Source organism: Rhinoraja longicauda, chromosome 2 (assembly GCF_053455715.1).
Source record: "Rhinoraja longicauda isolate Sanriku21f chromosome 2, sRhiLon1.1, whole genome shotgun sequence".
NCBI classification, from domain to species: Eukaryota; Metazoa; Chordata; class Chondrichthyes; order Rajiformes; family Arhynchobatidae; genus Rhinoraja; species Rhinoraja longicauda.
Genome location: NC_135954.1, coordinates 44,841,263 through 44,854,139, shown reverse-complemented (window position 1 = coordinate 44,854,139; position 12,877 = coordinate 44,841,263). Strand labels below are relative to the sequence as shown.

Sequence of the window (12,877 nt, the reverse complement as noted above, 5' to 3'; positions counted from 1 at the left end):
GCTAGTATCTACCCAAAGCATTCCTGAGATAGCAATTTGAACCAGAGTGCGCAAAACATGTCTATTTAGTTATAGTGTCATATAGCACAGAAACAGGCCCTTCGTCCTAACTTGCCCAAGCCAAGATATTTCATATACACTGGGTAGCACCTGCCCGCAATGATCCATAGCCCTCTAAACCTTAGAGTAAAAGCAAAGAACCACAGATGCTGTTTTACACGAAAGGACACAAAATGCTACAGTAACTCAGCAGGTTAGGCAGCATCTCTGGAGAACATGGATAGGTGGCATTTTGGGGTGGAAGCCTTCCTCAGTCTGAAGAAGGACCCTGACCCGTAACATCACCTATCCATGTTCTCCAGAGAGGCTGCCTGACCCGCTGAGTTACTCCAGCACTTTGTGTCCCTCTAAACTTTCCTCTCCATGTATCTGTCCAAATGTCTTGTTGATATAGTACCTATGTCGAAATGTTGATATAGTACCTGCCTCAACGTCCTACTCTGGCAGCTCGTTAAACATGTTTATTTGAATTAAGTTGCTGCAGCATGCTTGGTCACTGAATGCAAGCTAGTTGAACACACACGTTCCAACCAAGCCTACACTTCTGCCCTCTTTGCCACAAATTCACTTTCAAGAGGTAATAACCATACACTCGTTTCAATATTAATGTGTTCCCGTCCCATGATAGGCCTCTCTCTATATCTTTCACAATCAATATTTGGTTGGTTCTTCTTTAATCCCATTTTAAGGTACCGAATAAAAATACTTTGATCATCGAAAGCAAAAGGAAACAAGGTTTTTATTCATTTTGTTTACAAGGTGATTACGCATAATTAAGGGGGTAACCAAAATTTTGACAGGAGTATAAGAGTATTATTTCATCTTAATACATCACAAATCTTACCTTGCCTAAAAATCATAGTCATAGGGTTATACAATGCAGAAACAGGCCCTTCGGCCCATCACGTCCATGCCAATCATCAAGTACTCACCTGCCCACTTGGTCCAGAGCCATATACCTACCAACAAGACAGCTTGTACCATATACCTACCGCCCTTTGTGTAAAACATTTACTCCTCAGGTTCTTATTAAATCTTTCCCCCCTCACCTTAAACTTATGTCCTCTGATGTGCCTTGATGATTCATCTTGACACTTCATTAATGTTATGAGGTCATAAGTGATAGGAGTAGAATTAGGCCATTCGGCCCATCGAGTCTACTCCACCATTCAATCAAGGCTGATCTATCTCTCTCTCCTAACCCCATTCTCCTGCCTTCGCCCAATAACCTCTGACACCTGTACTAATCAAGAATCTATCTATCTCTGCCTTAAAAATATCCACACTTGGCCTCCACAGCCTTCTGTGGCAAGAACTCCACTGATTCACCACCCTCTGACTAAAGACATTTCTCCTTATCTCCTTCTGAAAAGAACGTTCTTTAATTCTGAGGCTATGGCCTCTAGTCCTAGATTCTCCACATCCACGCTATCCAAGCCTTTCACTATTCTGTACGTTTCAATGAGGTCCCCCCTCATTCTTCTAAACTCCAGCGAGTACAGGCCCAATGCCGATAAATGCTCATCGTAGGTTAACCTACTCATTCCTGGGATCGTTCTTGTAAACCTCCTCTGGACCTTCTCCAGAGCCAGCACATCCTTCCTTAGACATGGTGCCCAGAATTGCTCACAATATTCCAAATGTGCCTTTACCAGCGCCTTATAGAGCCTCAGCATTACTTCCCTAATGTGTACCTGCCACTCAAGTAGTGCATCCCAGATTTCAGTCAGCATCTGGGTGAAAAATGTCTTCCTTAAGTCCTCTCTAAACTCCTTATCCTAAAGCAATGTCTCTAGTTTGTTCCACCGATACTATGGCAAAATGTTTTAATTTATCTATCCTTTCTGTGTTCCTCCTATTTTTGCCCATACAGCCATCTACACTCTGAGGCATACAAACTCAGTCTATGCAGTGTCCTTTCATAACTATAACATTCACTATCTGTGATAACATCCTGGTGAATCTCCTTTGCACCTTCTCCAGTGCGTTCATGTTCTTTCTAAAAGTGTGATGACCAGAACTACACACAGTAATCCATCTGTGCCCTAACCAATGTCTTCTTTTAAAATTGTGCTGTAATCTCCCTTCACTTATATTCTATGCTGCAGGTCTCAAGGCCAGCACATTATATACCTTAAGAAAAGCTATTTGAAGAAAGTTTTTTTCTGCAGGCAGTTACACTGAACGAATCAATGCAAGTTAGTGCATTGAATTGTCCAATGTGAGATAACCTCCAACACCCACCCCTTCCCTTTCTCCCCCACTTCTCTCTTTTTTCTCCCCCACTCCCTGCCCTACCTGTCGCACCTATTTCTCCCCTCCCCTTCCACCTGCATTCCTACTCTGGCTTCACAATTCTTCAACCTTTTTGTCTAATACCTTCCACTTTTTCATTTCTGGCCTATGTCCAACCATCTACCTATCAAAATCCCCCCTTCGCCTGTGTTCCTACCTATAGAAACATAGAAACATAGAAAATAGGTGCAGGAGTTGGCCATTCGGCCCTTCGAGCCTGCACCGCCATTCAATATGATCATGGCTGATCATCCAGCTCAGTAACCTGTACCGGCCTTCTCTCCATACCCCCTGATCCCTTTAGTCACAAGGGCCACATCTAACTCCCTCTTAAATATAGCCAATGAACTGGCCTCAACTACCTTCTGTGGCAGAGAATTCCACAGACTCACCACTCTCTGTGTGAAGAAATGTTTTCTCATCTCGTGCCTATTACTTGCATCTCATTTCTATTACTTGCCACACTTTGTCCTGCCCCTCCTCTCTTCAAGCTTTCTTTCCCCCCTCCCTGACAATGTCAGAAGAGTCCCGACCCGAAAAATCACCTATCCATGCTCTCCAGAGGTGCTGCCTGACGGAATGAGTTACTCCAGCACTTTGTGTCTTTTTTGTAAACCAGCATCTGCGGTTCCTTGTTTCTCGTTTAGTTTAGTTTAGTTTGGAGATACAGCGCGGGAAACAGGCCCGTCAGCCCATTGAGTCCGCACCGACCAGCGATCCCCACACATTAACATTACCCTACACTGACAATATTTTACATTTAAACCAAGCCAATTAGCCTATAGACCTGTACGTCTTTGGAGTGCACGAGGAAACCCAAGATCTCGGAGAAAACCCACGCAGATCACGGGAGAACGTACAAACTCCGTACAGACAAGCACCCCTAGGCAGGATCGAATCTGGGTCTCCGGCGCTGCAAGGCAGCAACTCTACAGCTACACTACGGCTACGGCTACAGCCCTTGCATGGCACATTTCACACTTTGCCAGAGCAAAGGAATTGTCAAATAGTATGCAAGGCATTAAAAGTTTAGCAAAATGGTGTTAACATATTTTTCTTTCCGGCTTAAGGTAAATCAGTTTGATCAGCTGCTCTTTTTTAATATTTCATGCCTCATCATTTCTAAATCAAGAAGTCAAACTGCAAGGTGTACATTTAATGTAGCAACAGTGTAGAACACAATTTTATTTACTTTTTTATGATGATGTTGGAAAAGTAGACCATGATGGTACTGTTAAATTAATCTACTGTAAAAGGAAAAGGCCTTGGCTACATTTGACTAAAATGACTTTTTGACTTCCTTTCAGTTATCAAGTATTTGCAGTTTTTAGTGTAATTAAATAGCTACTAAAAAGACCAAAGGGAAACAAATCGGATCTTGCAAATGACGATTCATCAATATTACTGCATGCTGCACAGTTTGGAAGTTAAACAACTTAACTCAGAAAGTCAGAGGTTGTCAATCTGTGTGCATCTGCTGTATTGGAATACTGAATGGTATTGGGAAAATAAAAAAACCTTCAAACTCTTTGGAAAGAATGATTTACAATTATTGCAATTTAATTAAGTTATAAAATTGATATCTTTAGTTTCCTAGGGACCTCGAAACAAGGCATGCTCAATGATGTTCAGTTTATTACACAACACCATATTCCATTACAGATATGATTAACACATCACAAGTCAACATTAATTACTGATCAGGACAGAGGAATCCTAACGATGTACTTCATGGTTGACATTAGCAGTTATTTAATTGAGAGATTTTCACTATGTTTCCCCTGTGGCTGTGTTGAAGTCAGGAAGGGCAGGAATTCACACAGTTGCTACACACTCCCATCTTTCATGAGGTCACATATCTGAATTTTTCCACTGATATAGTCATAGAGTGATACAGCGTAGAAACAGGCCCTTTGGCTCAACTCGCCCACACAGGCCAACATGTCCCTGCTACACTTGTCCCACCTGCCTCCGTTTGATCCATATCCCTCCTAATTTGTCCTACCCATGTACTTCTGAAATGTACTTCTTGGATGCTTCTTAACATTTTCCCTAGATCAGAAACAATTCACCCACTTTAACTTCCTAGCCTGAATAATTCAATGTACTTATGCTCCACAATTCTCTTGAACCTCACTGGCATATTCCACAGGACAATAAAACTGGCATTTGACATCAGACGCCCCACCCTTCCCTGATCATTGTTACTCTTTGCATATCTTTCATTCATTTGTTCTAATATCACCGTCTGTTTCTCTCATTTCCCTTTCCCTTGACACTCAGTCTGAAGAAGGGTCTCAACGCAAAATGTCACCTACTCCTTTTCTCCAGAGATGCTGCCTGACCTGCTGAGTTACTCCAGCTTTTTGTGTCTATCAGAGGGCATTAGTTAGGTTTGTGACTACAGGCTGGACATAATAGAGGAGACGTGGGTGAAATAGCTTCATTTTAACAGATCCTCGCTGAGCTAAAAACAAATATAAATTCTACCTTTGCTGGCAATATGAAAACAAAACCAAAACTGCTGGAAATACTCAGGCCATTTGACCTATGCGGTGGTGCAGCGGTAGAGTTGCTACCGTACAGTGCCAGACACTCGCGTTTGATCCCGACTACGGGTGCCGTCTGTATGGAGTTTGTACATTATCCCGTGACCACGTAGGTTTTCTCCAAGATTTTCAGTTTCCTTCCACAATCCAAAAACGTACAGGTTTGTGGGTTAATTGGCTTGGTACAAGCATAAATTGTCCCTAGTGTAAGATAGTGTTAATGTGCGGGGATTGCTGGTCGACGCGGACTTGGTGGGCTGAAAGGCCTGCTTCCGTGCAGTATCTCTAAAACTAAAACCTAAAACACCATTAACCCAAACATCTATCTGCACTTTGACAAAACATAATTTCCTAACAATGCATTTTAGTGCATCTTTTTCACAAACCAGCATCATTTGCTTTGATTACACATTTTAAGAGTAGGGATTAACGGGTCCCTTTCAGAATGGCAGGCAGTGACTACTGGGGTACCACAAGGCTCGGTGCTGGGTCCACAGCTATTTACAATATACATTAATGATTTAGATGAAGGGGTTAAAAGTAACATTAGCAAATTTGCAGATGCCACAAAGCTGGGTGGCAGTGTGAGCTGTGAGGAGGATGTAATGAGGATGCAGGGTGACTTGGACAGGTTGTGTGAGTGGGCAGATGCAGTTTAATGTGGATGAATGTGAGGTTATCCACTTTGGTAGCAAGAATGGGAAGGCAGATTATTATCTGAATGGTGTCAAGTTAGGAAAAGGGGAAGTACAACGAGATCTGGGTGTCCTTGTTCATCAGTCACTGAAAGTAAGCATGCAGGTACAGCAGGCAGTGAAGAAAGCTAATGGCATGTTGGCCTTCATAACAAGATGAGTTGAATATAGGAGCAAAGGGGTCCTTCTGCAGTTGTACAGGGCCCTAGTGAGACCACACCTGGAGTATCATGTGCAGTTTTGGTCTCCAAATTTGAGGAAGGCCATTCTTGCTATTGAGGGAGTGCAGTATACGTTCACAAAGTTAATTCCCAGGATGGCGGGACTGTCATATGTTGAAAGAATGGAGCGACCAGGCTTGTATACACTGAAATTTAGAAGGATGAGAGGAGATCTTATAGAAACATATAAAATTATTAAGGGATTGGACACGCTAGATGCAGGACACATGTTCCCGATATTGGGGGTGTCTAGAACCAGGGGCCACAGTTTAAGACTAAGGTGTAGGCCATTTAGAACGGAGATGAAGAAAAACTTTTTCACCCAGAGAGTTATGATTCTCTTCCTCAAAAGGCAGTGGAGGCCAATTCTCTGGATGCTTTCAAGAGAGAGTTAGATAGAGCTCTTAAAGATAGTGGAGTCAAGGGATCTTGGGAGAAGGCAGGAACGGGGTACTGATTGTGGATGATCAGCCATGATCACAGTGAATGGCGATGCTGGCTCAAAGGGCCGAATGGCCTACTTCTGCACCTATTGTCTATTGTCTATTGTCTATTTTCAGTAATTAATCTATTGTAATTGTGTCAAGGTTAATATTATTGTACCTAATTGATGTGAAAGAGAAAAGTCTGAGAGTAGATATGTACTTTTACAAGCTCACCTTATCATGTTAGACATCAATATTTCAAAATTTTCTGACTGTAAATTACAATATTGCATTGGCACATCCTAAGTGCTGAAACACTTAGCTGGACATATAAATCGTCAAGGCACTGCCAAGACTAGTTTCATTCATTTTTAATTTAATATTATTCATGAATATTATGATTGTTTATTAGCTAGTTTATTCCTTTTCTCGATGTTTCACATCTCCCAAGAGATACAGACATTACGGCATGGTTCCGACATGTCAACTGTGTCTATACTCATTGAGTGCATTCTTAAGTTACACTTATCATATTTTGGCTTCTGAATTTATTTAATTTACTGCAAATGTATTCCGTATGCTTCTACACTCTGTAAGTATGGCATTGCACCATCTAATAGATTCTCAAGTAAAAATGGTGCACCCTTATCTGAAATTAAAGGAGCAAAATTGTGTCTGTTTGGCTGCTCATTTTTATTAACATTTCTGCTCAAATGGGCTCTGAGGGTCCACTGGAATGGCACAGATTCAAACCTTGAGTGTTACCGTATCACAAAACCAAGGGATTCTGATAATCTGATAATCCCTGCAGGTTTACCTACAGAATCGATGTTGGTACAGTTTATATGACTTTCAAAACTGCACAAATCACATTTCCACAAAAAAAAAGACGTTCCACTTTTCAAACATGGGCTACCTAATGTGAGATGCAAAAATAACTGGGGGGGGGTAGGTTCAAAACTATAGTTCAACCTTCCTGAACTTAACCTTGCCACTATTCATAAATCTTTGACACCTTTCACAACTGCAGAAGAGTTTAGCTGAAACACTGAATTTCGACTTACACTGTGATCCTGTCCATAGTTCTGGTGTTTTATAGCTGACCTTAACTTCAAGACTGTCACAAAACTTATTAAATCAGTGATTTGTGAGGAACACAGTAATCAAACTATGTTGAAGTCATAGAGACATACAGCGTGGAAACAGGCCCTTCGGCCCAACTTGCCCAAACTGACCATCATGCGCCATCTACACTAGTCGCACCTGCCTATGTTTGGCCCAGATCACTCGAAACCTATCCTTTCCATGTACCTGTCTAAATGTATTTTAAATGTTGTGATAGTACCTGCCTCAGCCACGTCCTCTGGTAACCTTGTTCCATATACCTACCACCCCTTTGTGTAAAAAAAGTTGCCCCTCAGGTTCCTATTAAATCTTTATCCCCTCACCTTAAACTTATTGATTCCCCGACTCTCATTTACCCTATCTATTCCTCTCATGATTGCTGACACCTCTGAACACAAAACTCTAAAAGTGACCTCACCAATTTTTGTGCAACTGTAATATGACCTCCCAACTTCTTTATTCAATACCCTAACTGATGAAGTCAATGTGCCAAAGGCCTTCTTGACCACCTTATCTACCTGTGATGCTATTTTCAATGAATTATATATCTTCCTGCTCTTCAGCACTCCCCAGAGTCCTGCCATTAAACATAGAAATATAGAAAATAGGTGCAGGAGTAGGCCATTCGGCCCTTCGAGCCTGCACCGCCATTCAATATGATCATGGCTGATCATCCAGCTCAGTAACCTGTACCTGCCTTCTCTCCATACCCCCTGATCCCTTTAGCCGCAAGGGCCACATCTAACTCCCTCTTAAATATAGCCAATGAACTGGCCTCAACTACCTTCGGTGGCAGAGAATTCCACAGACTCACCACTCTCTGTGTGAAGAAATGTTTTCTCATCTCGGTCCTAAAAGACTTCCCCCTTATCCTTAAGCTGAGACCCCTGGTTCTGGACTTCCCCAACATCGGGAACAATCTTCCCGCATCTAGCCTCTCCAACCCCTTAAGAATTTTATATGTTTCTATAAGATTCCCCCTCAGTCTTCTAAATTCCAGCGAGTATAAGCCTAGTCTATCCAGTCTTTCTTCATATGAAAGTCCTGCCATCCCAGGGATCAATCTGGTGAACCTTCTCTGTACTCCCTCTAAGGCTAGAATGTCTTTCCTCAGATTAGGAGACCAAAACTGTACACAATACTCCAGGTGCGGTCTCACCAAGGCCCTGTACAACTGCAGCAGAACCTCCCTGCTCCTATACTCAAATCCTCTTGCTATGAATGCTACATACCATTCGCTTTCTTCACTGCCTGCTGCACCTGCACACTTGCTTTCAATGAATGGTGCACCATGACACCCTGGTCACGTTGCATCTCCCCTTTTCCTAATTGGGCACCATTCAGGTAATACTCTGCTTTCCTGTTCTTGCCGCCAAAGTGGATAATCTCACATTTATCCACATTATATTGCATCTGCCATGCATTTGTCCACTTGCCTAATCTATCCAAGTCACAGCTAACACTGCCACCCAGCTTCGTGTCATCCGCAAACTTAGAGATGTTGCATTCATTTCCCTCGTCCAAATCATTAATATATATTGTAAATAACTGGGGTCCCAGCACTGAGCCTTGCGGTACCCCATTAGTCACTGCCTGCCATTCCGAAAAGGACCCGTTTATTCCTACTCTTTGCTTCCTGTCCGCCAACCAATTCTCTATCCACCTCAACACTGAACCCCCAATACCGTGTGCTTTAAGTTTGTACACCAATCTCCTATGTGGGACCTTGTCGAAGGCCTTCTGAAAGTCCAGATATAACACATTGACTAGTTCTCCCTTATCCACTCTATTAGTTACATCCTCGAAAAATTCTATAAGATTCGTCAGACATGATTTGCCTTTCATAAATCCATGCTGACTTTGTCCGATGATTTCACCACTTTCCAAATGTGATGCTATCACATCTTTAATAACTGACTCTAGCATTTTCCCCACTACCGATGTTAGGCTAACTGGTCTATAATTCCCCGTTTTCTCTCTCCCTCCCTTTTTAAAAAGTGGGGTTACATTAGCTACCCTCCAATCTTCAGGAACTACTCCAGAATCTAAAGAGTTTTGAAAAATTATCACTAATGCATCCACTATTTCTGGGGCTACTTCCTTAAGCACTCTGGGATGCAGCCTATCTGGCCCTGGGGATTTATCTGCCTTTAATCCATTTAATTTACCGAACACCACTTCCCGACTAACCTGGATTTCCCTCAGTCCCTCCATCTCATTAGACCCCCAGTCCCCTGCTATTTCCGGCAGATTGTTTATGTCTTCCTTAGTGAAGACAGAACCGAAGTAGTTGTTTAATTTGTCTGCCATCTCCTTGTTCCCTATGATCAATTCACCTGTTTCCGACTGCAAGGGACCTACATTTGTCTTAACTAGTCTTTTTCTCTTCACATATCTATAAAAACTTTTGCAGTCAGTTTTTATGTTCCCTGCCAGTTTTCTCTCAAAATCTATTTTCCCTTTCCTAATTAAGCCATTTGTCCTCCTCTGCTGGACTCTGAATTTCTCCCAGTCCTCTGGTATGCTACTTTTTCTGGCTAATTTATATGCTTCATCTTTTGTTTTAATACTATCCTTGATTTCCCTTGTTAGCCACGGATGCACTACCTTTCCTGGTTTGTTCTTTTGCCAAACTGGGATGAACAATTGTTGTAGTTCATCCATGCGATCTTTAAATGCCTTCCATTGCATGTCCACCGTCAACCCTTTAAGTATCAATTGCCAGTCTATCTTGGACAATTCACAATAAGTGTGTAGGTCCTCCCTGGTTAGACTTCCTTAAATGCAACACCTTGCACTTCTCTGTATTTAACTCTATCAACCATTACTCAGCTCACCTGCTCAACTGATCAAGATCCTGATGCAATTTTTGATAACCATGTTCATTATCGACAATACCACCCACTTTAGTGTCATCCACAAACTTGCTAATTATGCCTTGTATGTTCTCATCCAAATCAATGATATAGATGACAAACAGCAATGGGCCCAGCACCGAACAGTTTCTGAGGCAAAACAGATTTGTGACACAACAGTTTTGATTCAGAGGTCTGAGAGTGGCATTTATAAGTGTTCACAAATTTTTATCAATGACCATTTAAAAAAAATCTATATCTCTGCATCTGATTATTTAATATACTAATAGAAACATGTGAAGACTTGTGACAATTAAAAAGCTCTGGATTGCCAGAGCAAGCCCTCAGTCCCCATGCAAGAATAGTTAACCTTCAACCAAGATTCATCCTCAATGTTCTACGCTGCTTCGGGACTTTATGATATTCATATATATCAGATGAGATTGTCATTGACAAGGCCAACATTTAATGCCCATCCTTAATTGCCCTTGAAATGATTCTGATGTTCAGTGGTATGTACAATATTGCAAACTTGGTGGCTTCTCAGTCAGAATGATGCGATAGTTTCAAAGTTTTTACGATAAGAGTGACACTTAAAAATGTTGATTCATGCTCAAGCTTTGATTGTGTGCTGATGGCACCTGCAACAGCACACCCAGTGTTAGAGCAGGTCATAACTCACCACAATCTCCACATTTCTGCAATTTGACTGTATATTTGCAGATAACAAGATGCTGTCAGTTTTACACACTGATGATACTCAGTACTGACATTTTCACCAGCATAACTGATCATTTTGAACCAATATCTCACGGTTTTACTGCTCGGAACAGAAGCCAAAGATTTCACTGCAATGTAGTCAACTATTGTCTGATGAAAAGTAAATTACCTAGGTTCACACGAAGAATCAGCTTGGCTTTCTTTATTTCGAGCGTAATGTAATCTCCTTGTTGTCCTTCTCCATGGAATATAATACCTTCATTCTCAGATGTCTTGAACTTCAGGGAAATTATATCTTTTAACGTTTTCATTTTTTTATTTTTAAACCTATAGGCCAAAAGACTGTAGCCATCAAAGTTGATAGCATCTGCCCCTGAAACACAGAAAAGAAAAGGCATTTAGTAAGCTAAACATTGTAAACAGCTTGCAGTACAATGTAGTTACATATATTTCAATAGCCAAGTTAATACTCAGCCTACAGTGTGAAAGACATTATAAGAATAGATGAGGACACAACTGTTACACAATCAAATCCAATTAAAAACTTACTGCTCTGCACAACATTGGCATTCGACAGTGTCAAGATCTCATTAGGATTTAGTTCCATTAATTTCTGAAACAGGGCAATTTGACAAAATACCTCGGTTTCATATTCAGCAGCTCACATGTGCTGCTTCATAATTATTCAATTTTCTTAATTTTTAGGCTGGATTTTGCAATCAGCAATGAACAAATGGTGTTAGCCATTCTTTAGACTTGCAGATGTTCAAGGATTTTTGTTTGGCATCTTTACAAGAACATAAAAGGATTAACAATCCAAAACAGTATCACATCCTTTATAGGGAATTTGGGATTTGTGAGAACAGGTCATGCAGTGATACTGTCCTTAACCTGTCACATTTAACAATATTTAATGAGGTCTGTGATCTGAACTTAAAGTAAAAACTGGAACATTAAATTCAGTGTCAGTTCATTTTATGGAAAGCAAAAAAGGAGGGAATTGAGAGTGATATCAAGTGAGATAAATGATGCTTTGGAAACCACTTCCAATTTATTTCTAACACTCCAACAAGATTTGAAGTTGGAAAGAATGAGAATAAGCCTAAGTTATACCTCTCAATGAAGAAGATCCTATTTGGCATTAATTAAAATAGAATATGTCTTTATTCTATCTTATAAACATCCTTATTAATGATCACATAAGTACCACAGCTTCAGGTTCTTTAGTTTGAGTCTCCTGTGAGGTCCTATCAGATCAAAAGTGACAAAAAGAGTACAGCAAATCAACCACTGTCACCTTCCTGCCTCCTATGTTCAACAATGTACATGCAGCTACTGTAGATTCAGGTCGGGTTTACTCTTTAATGACTGTGCGTCATTATTTTTACTGCAAAAGTCGATCTAATGTTTCAGCTGTGACTAATACAGCCACAAATGGCCTGAACCATCTCAGGACTGCAATTGTTATTCAAGATTAGTTTTATAAATGCAATCTTCTTTATTACTTTGAAAACAAGGCATAGATCCATTTTAAATAGATTTCACATCTTCCAATTTATGTCACTTTTACTGATCATCAGCCTCTCTCCGAATATTTTATTGACAGTGATCTCTACTTATCACATTGAATTAATAGCTGGCAATACCTCAAGAGAGAAAAGCAGAGAGAGGCAAACAAACAGCCAGGGAGAAGAAAAAAGCATGCACGGTGTGGAAAAAACCCAATAGTATGCCATATGAGAATTAATGCTTCTGATATTTAAAGGAAAATGGGAAAGGAATTGAAAGGGAATTTTCCTTAAATATCTTCAAGCCTTTCTCTGCAAATTTTGTTTATAGATGAGAAAGCTTGCAACACGAGGTCACTGCTAAAGAAAAGAAAAGTTGGAGCAAATAATTAACTGCTGGAAAAACTCAGAGGGTAAAGTAGCA

The 12,877-nt window shown here is 40.8% G+C and overlaps 1 protein-coding gene across 1 annotated transcript in view; it reads right to left on the bottom strand.

Annotated features, from left to right (window-relative positions):
- Positions 1-12,877, bottom strand: part of LOC144604190 (contactin-associated protein-like 2) — a 1,366,128-nt gene that overhangs the window by 757,034 nt on the left and 596,217 nt on the right. The window contains exon 5 of the mRNA XM_078418400.1: positions 11,115-11,318. Within this exon, the coding sequence (XP_078274526.1) occupies positions 11,115-11,318 (204 nt within the window). The remainder of the gene's footprint in view (positions 1-11,114; positions 11,319-12,877) is intronic.